Here is a 16184-nt window from a genome sequence, read left to right as displayed (position 1 = left end):
CAGAACTGGAGACTGATCGGTGCTCCTGATCTGAGAACTGGAGAGTGATTGGTGCCTCTGGTCCCAGAACTGGAGACTGATTGGGGCCTCTGGTCTTAGAACTGGAGACTGATTGGTGCCTCTGGTCTTAGAACTGGAGACTGATTGGTGCCTCTGGTCTTAGAACTGGAGACTGATTGGTGCCCCTGGTCCCAGAACTGGAGACTGATTGGTGCCTCTGGTTCCAGAATTGGAGACTGATTGGTGCCCCTGGTCCCAGAACTAGAGACTGATTGGTGCCTCTGGTCCCAGAATTGGAGACTGATTGGTGCCCCTGATCCCAGAACTGGAGAGTGATTGGTGCCTCTGGTCTTAGACCTGGAGAGTGATTGGTGCCTCTGGTCTTAGAACTGGAGACTGATTGGTGCCTCTGGTCCCAGAACTGGAGACTGATTGGTGCCTCTGGTCTTAGAACTGGAGAGTGATTGGTGCCCCTGATCTTTGAACTGGAGACTGATTGGTGCCCCTGATTTTCGAACTGGAGACTGATTGGTGCCACTGGTTCCAGAACTGGAGACTGATTGGTGCCTCTGGTCTTAGAACTGGAGACTGATTGGTGCCCCTGGTCCCAGAACTAGAGACTGATTGGTGCCCCTGATCTTAGAACTAGAGACTGATTGGTGCCTCTGGTCTTAGAACTGGAGACTGATTGGTGCCTCTGGTCTTAGACCTGGAGACTGATTGGTGCCACCAGTCTCAGAACTGGAGACTGATTGGTGCCCCTGGTCCCAGAACTAGAGACTGATTGGTGCCCCTGATCCCAGAACTGGAGACTGATTGGTGCCTCTGGTCTTAGACCTGGAGACTGATTGGTGCCACCAGTCTCAGAACTGGAGACTGATTGGTGCCCCTGGTCCCAGAACTGGAGACTGATTGGTGCCCCTGGTCCCAGAACTAGAGACTGATTGGTGCCTCTGGTCCCAGAATTGGAGACTGATTGGTGCCACCAGTCCCAGAACTGGAGACTGATTGGTGCCCCTGGTCCCAGAACTGGAGACTGATTGGTGCCCCTGGTCCCAGAACTAGAGACTGATTGGTGCCTCTGGTCCCAGAACTGGAGACTGATTGGTGCCTCTGGTCTTAGACCTGGAGAGTGATTGGTGCCCCTGATCTTAGAACTGGAGACTGATTGGTGCCCCTGGTCCCAGAACTGGAGACTGATTGGTGCCTCTGGTCTTAGAACTGGAGAGTGATTGGTGCCCCACGTCTTCGAACTGGAGACTGATTGGTGCCTCTGGTCCCAGAACTGGAGACTGATTGGTGCCCCTGGTCCCAGAACTAGAGACTGATTGGTGCCCCTGGTCCCAGAACTGGAGACTGATTGGTGCCACCGGTCTCAGAACTGTCGACTGATTGGTGCCACCGGTCTCAGAACTGGAGACTGATTGGTGCCGCTGGTCATTGAACTGATTGGTTTGTCAAATGCCAGAATTGGCGATTGATTGGAGAATTTGTCCCAGGCCTGGAGACCTGTAAATAGTATAAATATGATATGTTGTTAAAAGAAAATGTTCGTCCTTCACCAAAATGTTTAGTTTAAGATTGTTGCAAATAACAGAATTGCCCTTTCCTCCATTCCTCACCAAGAACACAGTGCTGCATGCAGCGTTGAAAGATATTATAATAAGGTTTGTGGAGTCAGATTGTAAAGCACGAACTACAAATGACGCTTCTTCTTTTTCTCTCTTTCAGCACGTGGAAATGGACCGCTTTTACTCAACAATAAGAATGGTCTTTTCGTTTCCATAAGCACCACCAAAGGTCTGTTACTAGAAAAGTTTAACGAGTCAAGAGTGCTGTCCATGAGCTTTTCGGTTACACCGGCCCTTTACAAAACCGCTTCTGGTAAGGACCAGCACATTTGGTTATTGAGAAATTTTGCCTACACTCATAGCATATACTGCCACACAATGGGCTAAGAATTCCTTTGGTCGATCAGTTTTCCAACATTGTAAATGTGTTCCTGAAGATTCCCTGTGCTTCCCCTGAACAAATTTGCAGGGTAAATTAACCCATACATTTCGACATGCTCACTAGTTTTATCCAATCACTAATTCTTAAGTACTGATTTTAACCTAGCTGACCTGACAGTAACAGTGCAGGTTCAGGTCGGACGCCCGTTTTACACCCCTTCCATGGCAGCCAATGGAGAGTAGAATCAGGCAGGGTGTGAAACGAGCATCCGACGGGAACCCATCCCCTCCCCACCAGCCAAGTTAGGTTAAAATTGGAGCTTGAGTATGCCCACAACAATTGGTCGGTAATTACCTGGTTCATTCTCTCACATCTTAAACAAACTATTACATCAGGTGCTGTCCAGTCCTATGGCATAATTTGCATATTTAAGGAGGATTTAACGGGTTCTTTGGCGTTTGCTGCCTCATCTGCACCCTCCCCACCTCCCCGTAAATATTGGGGCCATACTGTTAGATCCTTTCGCAGTCTTTAAATTTGAAGTTTTAACTGGGCACCGCACCTCAAGATGGATATATTGGCCTTGGAGGGGGTGCAGCACAGATTCACCAGCATGATACCGGGGCTAATAGGGTTAAATTATGAGGACAGATTGCAGAGACTAGGCTCAGATTCCCTTGAATATAGAAGATTAAATGGTGATCTAATTGAGGTGTTTAAGATGATTAAAGGATTTGATAGGGTAGATAGAAAGAAACTATTTGCTCTGGTGGGAAAGTCCAGAACAAGGGGGCATAACCTTAAAGTTAGAGCTAGGCTGTTTAGGGGTGATGTCAGGAAGCACTTTTTCACACAAAGGGTCATGGAAATCATAGAACATTGAATTATAGAAAATTTACAGATCAGAAGGAGGCCATTCGGCCCATCGTGTCGGCACCGGCTGAGAAACGAGCCAGCCTAATCCCACTCTCCCACATTTGGTCAGTAGCCCTGCAGGTCACGGCTCTTCAGCTGCACATCCAGGCACTTTTTTAATGAGTTGAGGGTTTCTGCCATACCACCCTCTCAGGCAGTGAGTTCCAGACCCCCACCACCCTCTGGGTGAAAAAGTTTTTCCTCATTTCCACTCTAATCCTTCTATCAAACACTTTAAATCTATGCCCCCTAGTTATTGGCCCCTCCACTAAGGGAAATAGGTCCTTCCTATCCACTCTATCTAGGCCCCTCATAATTTTGTACACCTCAATCAAATCACCCCTCAGCCTCCTTTGTTCCAAGGAAAATAACCCCAGCCTATCCAATCTTTCCTCATAGCTAAAATTCTCCAGTCCTGGCAACATCCTCGTAAATCTCCTCTGCACCCTCTCTAGTGCAATTATATCCTTCCGGTAATGTGATGACCAGAACTGTGCGCAGTACTCTAGCCGTGGCCTAACTAGTGTTTTATACAGTTCCAGCATAACATCCATGTTTTTATATTCCATGCCTCGGCTCATAAAAGAAAGCATTCCATATGCCTTCTTAACCACCTTATCTACCTGTCCTGCTACCTTCAGGAATCTGTGGAAATGCACTCCAAGGTTCCTCTACACCTCGGTATCCTCCCATTTATTGTGCACTCCCTTGCCTTGTTTGCTCTCCCCAAATGCATTACCTCACACTTCTCCGGATTGAACTGCATTTGCCACTTTTCTGCCCATCTGACCAGTCCATTGATATCTTCCTGCAGTCTTCAGCTTTCCTCCTCACTATCAACCACAAGGTCTATCTTTGTGTCATCCGCAAATTTCTTAATCATGCCCCCTACATTTAAGTCCAAATCGTTAATGTATACCACAAAAGGCAAAGGACCTAGTCCCGAGCCCTGCGGCACCCCACTGGAAACCGCCTTCTGGTCGCAAAAGCACCCATTGATCATTATCCTTTGCTTCCTGCCACTGAGCCAATTTTGTATCCAATTTGCCACATTCCCTTGGATCCCATGGACCTTTACTTTTTTGACCAATCTGCCATCTGGGACCAGATCTCTCCCTGTCTTATTTAACTTTGCCTTTTTCCAGTCTAGCATGCTTATCCTTGACTCTTCTTACCCTTTTCTATTCTTACATTGAACCTAATTATGTTGTTGTAGCTATTTCCTAATTGTTCTCCTCCTCTCAATATCAGTTATTTTCCCTATTTCATTTCCCAGGACTTTATCAAGCAATGTTTATTTCCTTGTTGGGCGAGAAACATAGGGGTAGAAATTGTTGCACCTATTTTACGCCCAACGTCTGGCGCCCAAAGGACGCCTGAAAACATATGAACTGAAATTGGGTCGGACCATTTTCCAGGCCTCCATGGTGGCCGCTTAAAGCAGGCATTAGGCCCTTTACATATGTAAATGAGGAGCTTAATTCCTGTATTAGGTCCTCTCACAGAAATTGGGCTGCGGATGAACCTGCCCCGTTCTGGATTCTTTCATGTCCGATGCAGCCTAAGCAGCAGCTGTCGACTAAAGGTGAGCTTTTTAATACAGATTTTTCCAGGAGGGGCAGGATCACCCACTCCCCCAATGCACGCTCCAATCCCCTCCCAGGACTTACCTTCTCCTCATTCTCATTCATCCTCTTCCAGCTGCGTATGTAGGTGTGAGAGCTGTTAGCAGCTCACTCAAAAAATGTTAGTGAAGCTGAGCTTCAAAAAAACTGAAAAAACTCCTAAAAAGCTGATAACTCAAAAAGCAATATACAATTGAAACACAGCCCTGAATAAAGGCCGATAAGCTAGATCACTACTTCAAGGAAACAAGTGAATAAGTCAAACTCCTCTTTATAACATTAGGGCGTAAAAATTAGGTCACTTAGCAGCCGTTTTTGAGGCACTCCATGGCCTACTAAGCACCCAAAAAGGTGGACAAATGTAAGGAATCTTACAACACCAGGTTATAGTCCAACAGTTTTATTTGAAAATCACAAGCTTTCGGAGGCTTTCTCCTTCGTCTCCCTCACCTGACGAAGGAGGAAGCCTCCGAAAGCTTGTGATTTTCAAATAAGACTGTTGGACTATAACCTGGTGTTGTAAGATTCCTTACATTTGTCCACCCCAGCCCATCACCGGCATCTCCACCTCATGCCCAAAAAGGTGGGCAGCAAGAGCGTGCACACTTCCAACTGGAAGTGCGCTACTCGCCATATTGAGTAAGGACAAACAAGAGGTTCCTGAAGAAGGCGTTTGCCCCTTTGCATGTGCAAATAAGAGGCCTAATGCCTGTTCGAGGTCCCCACTCTAACATAGTTCAAGAAGGCGGCTCATCACCACCTTCTCAAGGGCAATTAGGGATGGGCCCATAAATGCCGGCCTCGCCAGCGACGCCCACATCCCATGAATGAATAAAAAAAATAGAATTACATAGAATGCACAGCACAGAAACAGGCCATTCAGCCCAACAGGTCCATGCCTGTGTTTATTCTCCACACAAGCCTCCCTCCCTACTTCATCTAACCCTATCTGCATATCCTTCTATTCCTTTTTCCTTCATGTACTTATCAAACTTCCCCTTAAATGCATCTGCGCTAGTTGCCTCAACTACTCCTGTGGTAGCGAGTTCCACTTTCTAACCACTCTCTGGATAAAGAAGTTTCTCCTGAATTCCCTATTGAATTTATCAGTGACTATCTTATATTTATGGCCCCTAGTTCTGGTCTCCCCTGTAAGTGGAAACATCTTCTCTATACCTACCCTATCAAACCCTTTTATAATGTTACAGGCATTTGATAAAGTGCCACATAATAGGCTTGTCAGCAAAATTGAAGCCCATGGAATAAAGGGGGCAGTGGCAGCATGGATACGAAATTGGCTAAGTGACAGGAAACAGAGAGTAGTGGTGAACGGTTGTTTTTCAGACTGGAGGGAGGTGTACAGTGCTGTTCCTCAGAAGTCAGTACTAGGACCACTGCTTTTCTTGACATATATTAATGATTTGGCCTTAGGTGTACAGGGCACAATTTCAAAATTTGCAGATGACACAAAACTTGGAAGTATAGTAAACAGTGAAAAGGATAGTAGTAGACTTCAAAAGTACATAGACAGGCTGGTGGAATGGGTGGACACATGGCAGATGAAATTTAACACAGAGAAATGATACATTTTGGCAGGAAGAACGAGGAGAGGCAATATATACTAAATGGTACAATTCTAAAGGGGGTGCAGGAACAGAGAGCACAAATCATTGAAATTGGCAGGGTGAGTTGACAAAGCGATTAAAAAAGCATACGGGATCCTGGGCTTTATAAATAGAGGCATAGAGTACAAAAGTAAAGAAGTTATGTTGAACCTTTATAAAACACTGGTTCGGCCACAACTGGACTATTATGTCCAATTCTGAGCACCACATTTTTGGAAAGATGTGAAGGCCTAAGGGATGGTGGAAGCAGATTCAATCGTGGCTTTCAAAAAGGAATTGGTTAAATACTTGAAGGGAAAAAGTTTGCAGGGCTATGAGGAAAGAGCGGGGGAATAGGACTAACTGGATTGCCGGCACAGGCTCGATGGGCCAAATGGCCTCCTTCTGTGCTATAACCATTCTTTGATTCCATGTCACCCCTCAGTCTTCTCTTTTCTAGAGTAAAGAGCCCCAGCCTGCTCAATCTTTCCTGATAGGTATAACCTATCAGTTCTGGTATCATTCTAGTAATTCTTTTTTTCACCTTCTCCAGTGCCTCTATATCCTTTTTATAATATTGGTTTACCCTGAGGCAGCCAGTGCCATTGCGGGCTGAACTCAGGGAAACCAGTCCTACCGAACGCCTGCAACTAACCGGAATGTGGAGCCGGGAGAAGCAGGAATGCACAAAAGGCCAGAATTGGAGGAGTGCAGAGATCTTGGAGGGCTGTAGGGCTGGAGGAGGTTACAGAGATATGAGGGGCGGGTTCATGGAGGGATTTGAAAACAAGTCTGGAGGTAACAGAGGCATGGACGAGCATTTCAGCAGCTGATGGGTTGAGGCAGGTGCATAGACGGACGATATCACGGAGGTGGAAGTAGGCGGTCTTGGTGATGGAGCGATATGGGGTCTGGTTCAGACTCAGACAGTGGCCAAGGTGAGGGTGGAATCGGTGGCTAGGGAACGGAGTTTATGGCGGGGACCGAAGACAATGTCTTCCCAATATTTAATTGGAGGATATTTCTGCTCATCCAAGACTGGATGTTGGACAAGCAGCATGACAAATCAGAGGCAGTGGAGGGGTCGAGAGTGAGGTAGAGCTGGGTGAATCTGACATTATGTTTTCAGATGAAGTTGCCGAAGGCCAGCGTGTAGATGAGAAATAAGAGTGGCCAAGGATAGTGGCCTAGGGGGACTCCAGAGGTAATGGTGCAGGAGAGGGAAGAGAAGCCATTGCAGGTGATTCCCTGGCTACAACTGGACAGATAGAAACGGAACCAGGTGAGAGCAGTCCCACCCAACTGGACAATGGAGGAGAGTCGTTGGAGGAGGATGGTGTGGTCAACCGTGCAGTGGAAAGGGGGCTTGGAGATGAGGCGGTAGTTTGCAAGGACAGAGGGGTCAAGGGTGGGTTTTTTGAGGAGGGCGGTGTGACAACAGATTTGAAAGGGTTCAAACCCACTCTTGACCCCTGTTTACAATATCAGCTAACATGGGGGCCAGGAAGGGAAGTTGGGTGGTCAGCACTTTAGTGGGAATAGGGTTGAGAGACCACAGGTGGAACTCATCTTGTCTAAATGAGCTCAGAGAGGACATGAGGGGAGATGGAAGAGAAACTAGAGAAAGTTCAGGGCAAGGGCAGGGGGGATCCTTGGGGGAACTCTGGCTTTGTTATCTATCTTGTGCCTTGAAACTCTCTTATGGTGAACTTAGTTTTAAAGTTAGAAAGGGTTAAAAAAGCTTATTAATTTATCTTAGGTAGAGAAAAATGTTATAAATAGAGGACAGGGAGAAAATGGGAAAGAAGAGTGACTGGGGAAAAAGATGACAAAGTGAGCAGAGTTAAAACAATTAACAGTTTATTTTAGGTGTTAATTTTGAAATTAGGGTCAAATATTATTTCTCACTTTTGAATAGCTTTATTACTGTAATATTAGTGCTTGTTTCAGCATCAGTTCATGAGATAACAATTTACATTTGTTCCATGGTGACAAGATCTGCCAGCAATCGAAGGGTTTGAAAATGCGTGCCTAGGATTCTACATGGTGAAGGACCTTTTGCCCTGTTGTCCACCTCCCAACCCAATCCGTTATTGCGTTTTTTATATTTTATAATACCTTTCAGCTCTGTCCTATCATGACTCCACTTATTGATTTTTCCTCATTTTTTTTTAGTTTCAGCTAAATGTATTTCGCTGGAATCTGTGAAATATCCTAACTACTTTGTTCGTTACGACAATAATGGGACACTTTCTTTGGAGAAATGGCAGATGGCCGCTTCGTTTCGAAAGCAAGCCTCATTTGTAGTCCGTAAGAATAGATGGTTTGCCAAATACGATGGACTTGAATCATACACATCTCCACGCCAATATCTCACTGCCAATCCTAGTGGAACTTTATCAATGGAAGACTATAAGGCTGGAAAGGAGACTGCCATGAGCTTCATTACCACAGGTAAATTATTGTTTTATTTATTCTCGGGATGTGGGCGACACTGACAAAGCTGCATTTGTCGAAGAATGCACAGAAGGACTATAGCTTAGGAATAAGAATGCTTCAGTAAATGGTAATCTTGGTAATGAATTCTTCAGGGATGGCTTGGCTCTCAAATCAGTTTGGAATTCATAGAATCATACTGCACAGAAGGAGGCCATTCAGACAAAACTGGATACCGAGCCAAAGACCTAAATATTAGGAGAGGTCACTGAAACCTTGGTCAAAGAGGTGGGTTTTAAGGAGGGTCTTATGGGAGGAGAGGGAGCTGGAGAGGCAGAGGAATTTAGGGAGGGAATTCCAGAGCATAGATTCTAGACAGCTGAGGACTGGGACTAGGGTATTGGGTCCACCCGAAAGCAACTTTTAGCTGCCCCCAAGGGTCCCATACAAAGACCATTGCTTTAAAACATGAAAAAAAATCCTGGCCAGATCTTTAGGTGCCCAGGCAATGATCCCAGCTTGAGCCCTACTTCTGTCCCTCGGTCAGCCGACATGCCTGGTTCCTCTGCCTCTCCAGCTCCCTTTCCTCCTTTAAGGCCCTCCTTAAAACCAAACTATTTGACCAAGGTTTTAGTCACCTTTCCTAATGTTTACGTCTTTGGCTAGGTGTCCATTTTTGTCTGATTACGCTTCTGTGAAGTGCCTTGGGAAATATTTCTAGGTTAAAGGTGCTATATTAATACAAGCTGTTTGTTGTTGTTGGTGATGGTGGTGGTGGAAAGATCTTGGCCCCGATACTTACGGGAAGACAGGGAGGGAGTGGGGGCGCATGTTTGTGGCCAGGAAACCTGGAAATGCTGGGAACGCAGAGGCCTGCCAGATTTAACAGCAGGTCCTCATTATCATTTTTTTACTCCGTTTCCCACCGGCAGCCGGCCAGATTGAGAGGCTGGCCGGCTGCTGGGCGGGAAAACCTGCAGTAGAAGGCTGCAGCCGGGGACACTTGGGGACAGTCCCGGCAATCAGAAAAGATTGTGGCATGGTTGGGGCGGGGGGTGGGAGTACGGCAGCAAGGAAGGAGGGAATGATCGGGCATAATGGTGAGGGTAGGCAGATCGCGGGGGTGGAGGCAGATCGCGGGGGAAGCGGGTAGGCAGGTCGCGACGGAAGATTTGCTTGAGGTGCTGGGGGCCCTGTGGCCCTCAAGCAGTGCTCTAAAAAGCACTTATCTGCTGGACCCATGAGCTTCCATCTCCCTTTAGTTGCCAGATTTCCTGAGCCTTGGGAAACCCAGCCCGCAACCGTTAAATTCAACTGGCTCCCAAAATCTGAGGAACGGAGCTTCATTTAAATATTATAATCACGGACGTGCCTCCAGAGCAGGTTGCTCGGACGCCCCCAAACCCGCCACAGTTACACTGGAGGTAGGCGCGTTCACAGCGGGTTGGATGTCGAATTTCATATATTTAGCGATTTACTCCCCCCAACCCTCTCCAGGCCATCGTGGGGGTGTTAAAATTCTCCCCCATATGCCTGATCCCAGAGAAGGCCCAGGGCACAGGAATGCTGACATTCAGAGTACATGCCCCTTGAACTCACCCCTCTTACACTGATGGCTCTGTAAGGGGCAGGTGGAGGTTCCACCTCCATCGGCTATCCCAAAAACCTAGTGGGGAATTTTAACCGACCCTGCCTGGTGGGCACATAGTTAAGTAGCTGTGCTAAGACTTACTGCCTTGTTCACGCCCACTGCCATCTTAACTGGGCGCTTTTCTTAGAAGGCCCATGACATTAGGATACCAATGGCATTTTAACAGTCTGATGAGCGGGGAAGAAGAGGATACCCTCTAAAATAAGTCAAAAAACTTTCCTTAAGGGGGCCATGCCCCTTGAACTCACCCCTCTTACACTGAATTTTAACACCCCCACATGAATGCTCTGCGGGCACTACAAAGAAAGTCTGAGCCTTTGCCTCAGCCCATCTGCTGCTCCAGGCTCACCACCTTCCCACTAAGTCCTGCAAAACAGCCCCAATTCCACCTGCTGCCCCCTCCCCCCTGAGACTTATCCTGGTGCTGGCAGGTGGCCTCCGGGCTCCGCAATTTTTACCTACCTGAAGCTGGCCAGCTGCCTCTTTTTACCCAATGCAGATGGGCAGCTGGCCAGCAGCTGCAAATGAGGCCCTGGAGTTCAAATAGCCCAGGCCTCAAACTGATGCCATTGGGTGGATTTGGCATTTGCACTGCCCGAAACCCACTCCCGGTTAAAATCCCCCTCCCAGTAACTAAGTTGGGATCTGGCACAACCAGTTATGTTGGGAGTCCACCAGAACAACTGTGGATTTTCAGAGCTCAGATGTTTAGAAATGAGAGAAACTAATATGTTTATTTACAATTAAATAGTAATATGAAACACAAAAAAATCAGTAAATGCTGAAAATACACAATAGGATAACTTCACTGATCCCACACTCCCAACAGAGAGATGTGCTCAAAGGAAGCAGGAATCAGAGATAAAGTATGGAACACAGGACTGGTATGTCTAAACCTACAGACAACTAGAGCTTGTAATGGCTAAGTTACCTTTTGAAAGAGCATCTTCAAATTCAACATGAGAGACTATACTTTTGATAAACAAAGCTTGGATTTCTGCCACAGTGAATTCAGTCAGTTACATCTTCTCATAAAACTTTCTGTGTCAGCACAACCAGAATTCACCAGTACCAGAGGTACTGGCCACAATCTTCCAGACATCCTTAGATACGGGGATGGTGCCAGAGGACTGGAGAATTGCAAATGTTACACCCTTGTTCAAAAAAGGGTGAAAAGATAAACCCAGCAACTACAGGCCAGTCAGTTTAACCTCGGTGGTGGGGAAACTCTTGGAAACGATAATCCGGGACAGAATTAACAGTCACTTGGACGAGTGTGGATTGATTAGGGAAAGCCAACACGGATTTGTTAAAGACAAATCGTGTTTAACCAACTTGATAGAGTTTTTTGATGAGGTAACAGAGAGGGCTGATGAGGGCAATGCAGTTGATGTGGTGTATATGGATTTTCAAAAAGTGTTTGATAAAGTGCCACACGATAGGCTTGCTATTAAGATTGCGGCCCATGGAATAAAGGGGGCAATAGCAACATGGATACAGAAGTGGCTATATGACAGGAAACAGAGAATAGTAGTGAACGGTTGTTTTTCGGACTGGAGGGAGGTGTGCAGTGGTGTTCCCCAGGGGTTGGTGCTGGGACCATTGTGTTTATTGATATATATTAATGACTTGGACTTCGGAGTACAGGACACAATTTCAAAATTGTGGATGACACAAAACTTGGAAGGGTAGTGAACAGTGAGGAGGATAGCGATAGACTTCAAGAGTATATAGACACCCTGGTGGCATGGGCGGACATGTGGCAGATGAAGTTTAATGCGGAAAAATGCGAGGTGATGCATTTCAGTAGGAAAAATGAGGAGAGGCAATATAAACTAGAGGGCACAATTCTAAAAGGGGTGGAGGAACAGAGGGATTTGGGGTTGTATGTTCATAAATCATTGAAGGTGGCAGGGCAGGTTGAGAAAGTGGTTAAAAAAGCATACAGGGTCCTGGGCTTTATAAATAGAGGCATAGAGTACAAAAGCAAGGAAATCATGATGAACCTTTATAAAACACTGGTTCAGCCACAACTGGAGTATTGTGTCCATTTCTGGGCACCGCACTTAAGGAAGAATGTGAAGGCCTTAGAAAGGGTGCAGAGGAGATTTAGTCATAGTCATAGAGTCATAGAGAGTCATAGAGCACGGATAGAGGCCCTTCGGCCCATCGTGTCCGCGCCGGCCATCAGCCCTGTCTACTCTAATCCCATATTCCAGCATTTGGTCCGTAGCCTTGTATGCTATGGCATTTCAAGTGCTCATCCAAATGCTTCTTGAATGTTGTGAGGGTTCCTGCCTCCACAACCCTTTCAGGCAGTGAGTTCCAGACTCCAACCACCCTCTGGGTGAAAAAGTTCTTTCTCAAATCCCCTCTAAACCTCCCGCCTTTTACCTTGAATCTATGTCCCCTTGTTATAGTACCCTCAACGAAGGGAAAAAGCTCCTTAGTATCCATCCTATCTGTGCCCCTCATAATTTTGTACACCTCAATCATGTCCCCCCTCAGCCTCCTCTGCTCCAAAGTGCATCACCTCGCACTTTTACTAGAATGATTCCAGGGATGAGGGACTTAAATTACGGGGATAGACTGGAGAAGCTGGGATTGTTCTCCTTGGAACAGAGACGGTTGCGAGGAGATTTTATAGAGGTATTCAAAATCATGAAGGGTCTAGACAGAGTGGAGAGAGAGAAACTGTTCCCATTGGCGGAAGGGTCAAAAACCAGGGGGCATAGATTTAAGGTGATTGGCAAAAGAACCAAAGGTGATAGGAGGAAAAACATTTTTAGTGGTTATGATCTGGAATGCACTGCCCGAGGGAGTGGTGGAGGCAGATTCAATCATGACCTTCAAAAGGGAACTGGATAAGTACTTGAAACGAAAAAATGTGCAGAGCCTCGGGAATAGGGCGGGGGAATGGAACTAGCTGGATTGCTCATGCATAGAGGCAGCGCGGACCCGATAGGCCGAATGGCCTCCATCCGTGCTGTAACCTTCTATGATTCTATGAATTCAGAAGAACTCATGTATTGTTCCAAATTCTTGATTTTAACCCCTTGAATGTCAAAAACAATGCTACTGTTAACTCCTTTGATGTGGATCAAATTTAACAATACACAAAAGAAAAACAGTTGATGGAGAGCCATGCTGGATTTCCCTGAACAGATGACCACTCTATATATCTGCATCAATAATACAAATGTTGTTTGTTAAATCAAGGAAATAAAGCATTTTGATCGTTTCAACAGAACCAGCAATTTGGACCATTATGCAAGGAGAGAAAATTTGGAGGAAAAAAAAGAGAAACGTTTGCCAAACTTATTCTTAATAGTTCCATTGTCTTTACAGCGAGTGGCTTTGTAATATCAGATTACACCCCATGTGAGTGGAGATATCGATCATGTGAAAATCCCTGTATAAAGACCTGCCAGGATCCACTTCGAACTAAATGCACTCTGACATTGAAGTAAGTGCATATACTCTACCACAGAAGCATCTTAAAAATACACAAAATCAGATAAACAGCAATAAAATGAGTATTTATGGTAACAATAAGGGAGTAACATAAGGATGGTTGAAGTTCATTGGGTTGAATGAATGAAGTCACTGGCTATAGAGTAACAAATCCTATACAAGATTGAAGCAGCCAACATGACCATTTGAAGTCTTGGAGAGATAAAAATTACTCTCATCATCTTACACCAAAATTTCCTAAGACATAGGAGGGGGAATCATGACCAAATATAGAGGGGATGGGCAATTCTTTGTTGGGCGACGACGAGGATTCAGTTCAACCACAACAACAAGCATTTATATAGCGCCTTTAATGTAGTAAAACATCCCAAGGCACTTCACAGGAGAGTAATCATACAAAAATTTACACCAAGCCAAAATAAGGAGATATTAGGACAGGTGACTAAAAACTTGGTCAAAGAGGTAGGTTTTAAGGAGTGTCTTAGAGGAGGAGAGAGAAGTGGAGAGGTTTAGGGAGGGAATTTTAGAGCTTAGGGCCGAGACAGCTGAAGGCATGACCACCAATGGTGGGGCGAAGGAATTGGGGGATGCACAAGAGGCCGGAGTTGGAGGAATGCAGAGTTCTCAGATTGTTGTAGGGCTGGAGGAGATTTCAGAGATAGGGAGAGGTGAGGCCATGGTGGGATTTGAAAATGAGGATGAGAATTTTTTATTTGAGGCATTGTTGGACCGGGAGTCAATGTAGGTCAATGAGCACATCAGTGATGAACGGGACTTGGTGTGAGTTACAATATGGACAGCAGAGTTATGGGTGACCTCAAGTTTACGGAGGGTGCAGGAAAACATTGTAATAGTCGAGGTTGGAGATAACAAAGTTGTGGTTGAGGGTTTCAGCAGCACATGGGCTGAGGCAAGGGCAGAGACGGGCAATGTTATGGAGGTGGAAGTAGGCGGTCTTTGTGATGTGGAGGATATTGGGTTGGAAGCTCAGCTTAGGGTCAAATAGGACGCAGAGGTTGTGAACAGTCTGGTTCAGCTTGAGAAAGTGGCAAAGGAAGGGGTGGAATCGAGGACTTGGGAACGGAGTTTGTGGCGGGGGCCGAAGACAATGGCTTCAGTCTTCCCAATATTTAATTGGAGGAAATTTCAGCTCATCCTGGAGTCTGACAACACAGAAGCAGAGAAAGGGCCGAAAGAGGTGGTGGTGAGGAAACACTGAGTATCATCAGCACTCATGTGTAACCTGACATCTTGTTTTCATGTGATGTCGCCAAGGGGCAGCATGTAGATGAGAAATAGGAGGGGGCCAAAGATCGATCCTTGGGGGACTCCAGAGGTAATGGTGCGGGGATGGGAAGAGAAGGCATTGTAGGATATTCTCTGGCTACGACTGGATAGATAAGAGTGGAACCAGGAGAGGGCAGTCCCACCCTGCTGGACGACAGAGGAGAGGGGTCGGAGGAGGATGGGGTGGTCAACCGTGTCAAAGGCAGCAGACAGGTGGAGAAGGATGAGGAGGGATAGTTTACCACGGTCACAGTCACATAGGATGTCATTTGTGACTTTGATAAGGGCCGTTTCAGTGCTGTGGCAGGGGCGGAAACCTGATTGGAGAGATTCAAACATGGAATTGCAGGAAAGATGGGCACGGATTTGGGAGGTGACAACACATTCAAGGACTTTGGAGAGGAAAGGGAGGTTGGAGATGGGGCAGTTGTTTTCAAGGAAGGAGGGATCAAGGATGGGTTTTTTGAAGGGTGGGGTGATAAAGACAGATTTGAAAGGGAAGAGGACAGTTCCTGAGGAGAGGGAACTGTTTACAACATCAGCTCCCTGCTGTAAAACCAACAAGGCCTTAGTGGTGGTGCCCCAGAGAGCACCTAGGAGGCGTGGTGGAGCTCGGAGTATCCCGCATGTACATGTTGCTCACATTGTTCACCAGTTTTCCAAGATCGAGAAATTTATCCAAATGAAATAGAAAGTATTCTCCAGTTGGAAGAATGTGCAGTCAACTTACTTTTAGGTTTTGCTAATGGATTTTGTAAGCTGTTGCGCAGAGGTATGCAAGAGAATAGCGTGGGATCACTCTTCTACTGATTTTCTCTCTCTCCTTCTGGGAGAAGAGACTTCCTCCATTGGCTCCAGAGCGCAGACTTTTTCATTCTTCTTCTGATGTGGATTTTTCACTTTTGTATTTTGAAACAGACATAAAAACATAGGAATGTATAGGATTGGAAAAGATCACTGTGGTCCATTTGTCTGGTCCCAGTGTCCAGGAAATATCATGGGGTAGATTTCCTGACAGGCAGGCTGCACTTGAGATGTGCCGCACATGTTGAGGGAGAGGTTCCCACAATATTCCAGGAACACTCCTAGTGCGGGCTCTCCTCCTGCTTGGGACTTTTCCTGCGATCCAGCGATAGAAACGGGAGTACGTCGCAAGCCTGAGCAGGGGTCCTGACTAAGAATTAGACTGGGATCTGGCTATACTGAGTCCCACATGGAGAGGGCATGGCCAAGGGGACG

General features: G+C 46.2%; 2 protein-coding genes across 2 annotated transcripts in view; both read left to right on the top strand.

The window, feature by feature from the left end:
* Window positions 1-4307, top strand: part of LOC137320382 (mucin-5B-like) — a 119780-nt gene extending 115473 nt beyond the window's left edge. Inside the window, exons 11-12 of the mRNA XM_067982082.1 lie at window positions 1732-1884; window positions 4240-4307. Coding sequence (XP_067838183.1) covers window positions 1732-1884; window positions 4240-4307 — 221 coding nt within the window. The remainder of the gene's footprint in view (window positions 1-1731; window positions 1885-4239) is intronic.
* A 115-nt stretch (window positions 4308-4422) lies between these two features.
* LOC137320381 (uncharacterized) overlaps window positions 4423-16184 on the top strand; it is a 123689-nt gene continuing 111927 nt past the window's right edge. The window contains exons 1-3 of the mRNA XM_067982081.1: window positions 4423-4453; window positions 8273-8551; window positions 13533-13650. Coding sequence (XP_067838182.1) covers window positions 4423-4453; window positions 8273-8551; window positions 13533-13650 — 428 coding nt within the window. The remainder of the gene's footprint in view (window positions 4454-8272; window positions 8552-13532; window positions 13651-16184) is intronic.

The sequence above is a fragment of the Heptranchias perlo genome, chromosome 4 (genome assembly GCF_035084215.1).
Source record: "Heptranchias perlo isolate sHepPer1 chromosome 4, sHepPer1.hap1, whole genome shotgun sequence".
Taxonomy (NCBI): domain Eukaryota; kingdom Metazoa; phylum Chordata; class Chondrichthyes; order Hexanchiformes; family Hexanchidae; genus Heptranchias; species Heptranchias perlo.
This window is presented reverse-complemented; position numbering and strand designations above follow the sequence as displayed.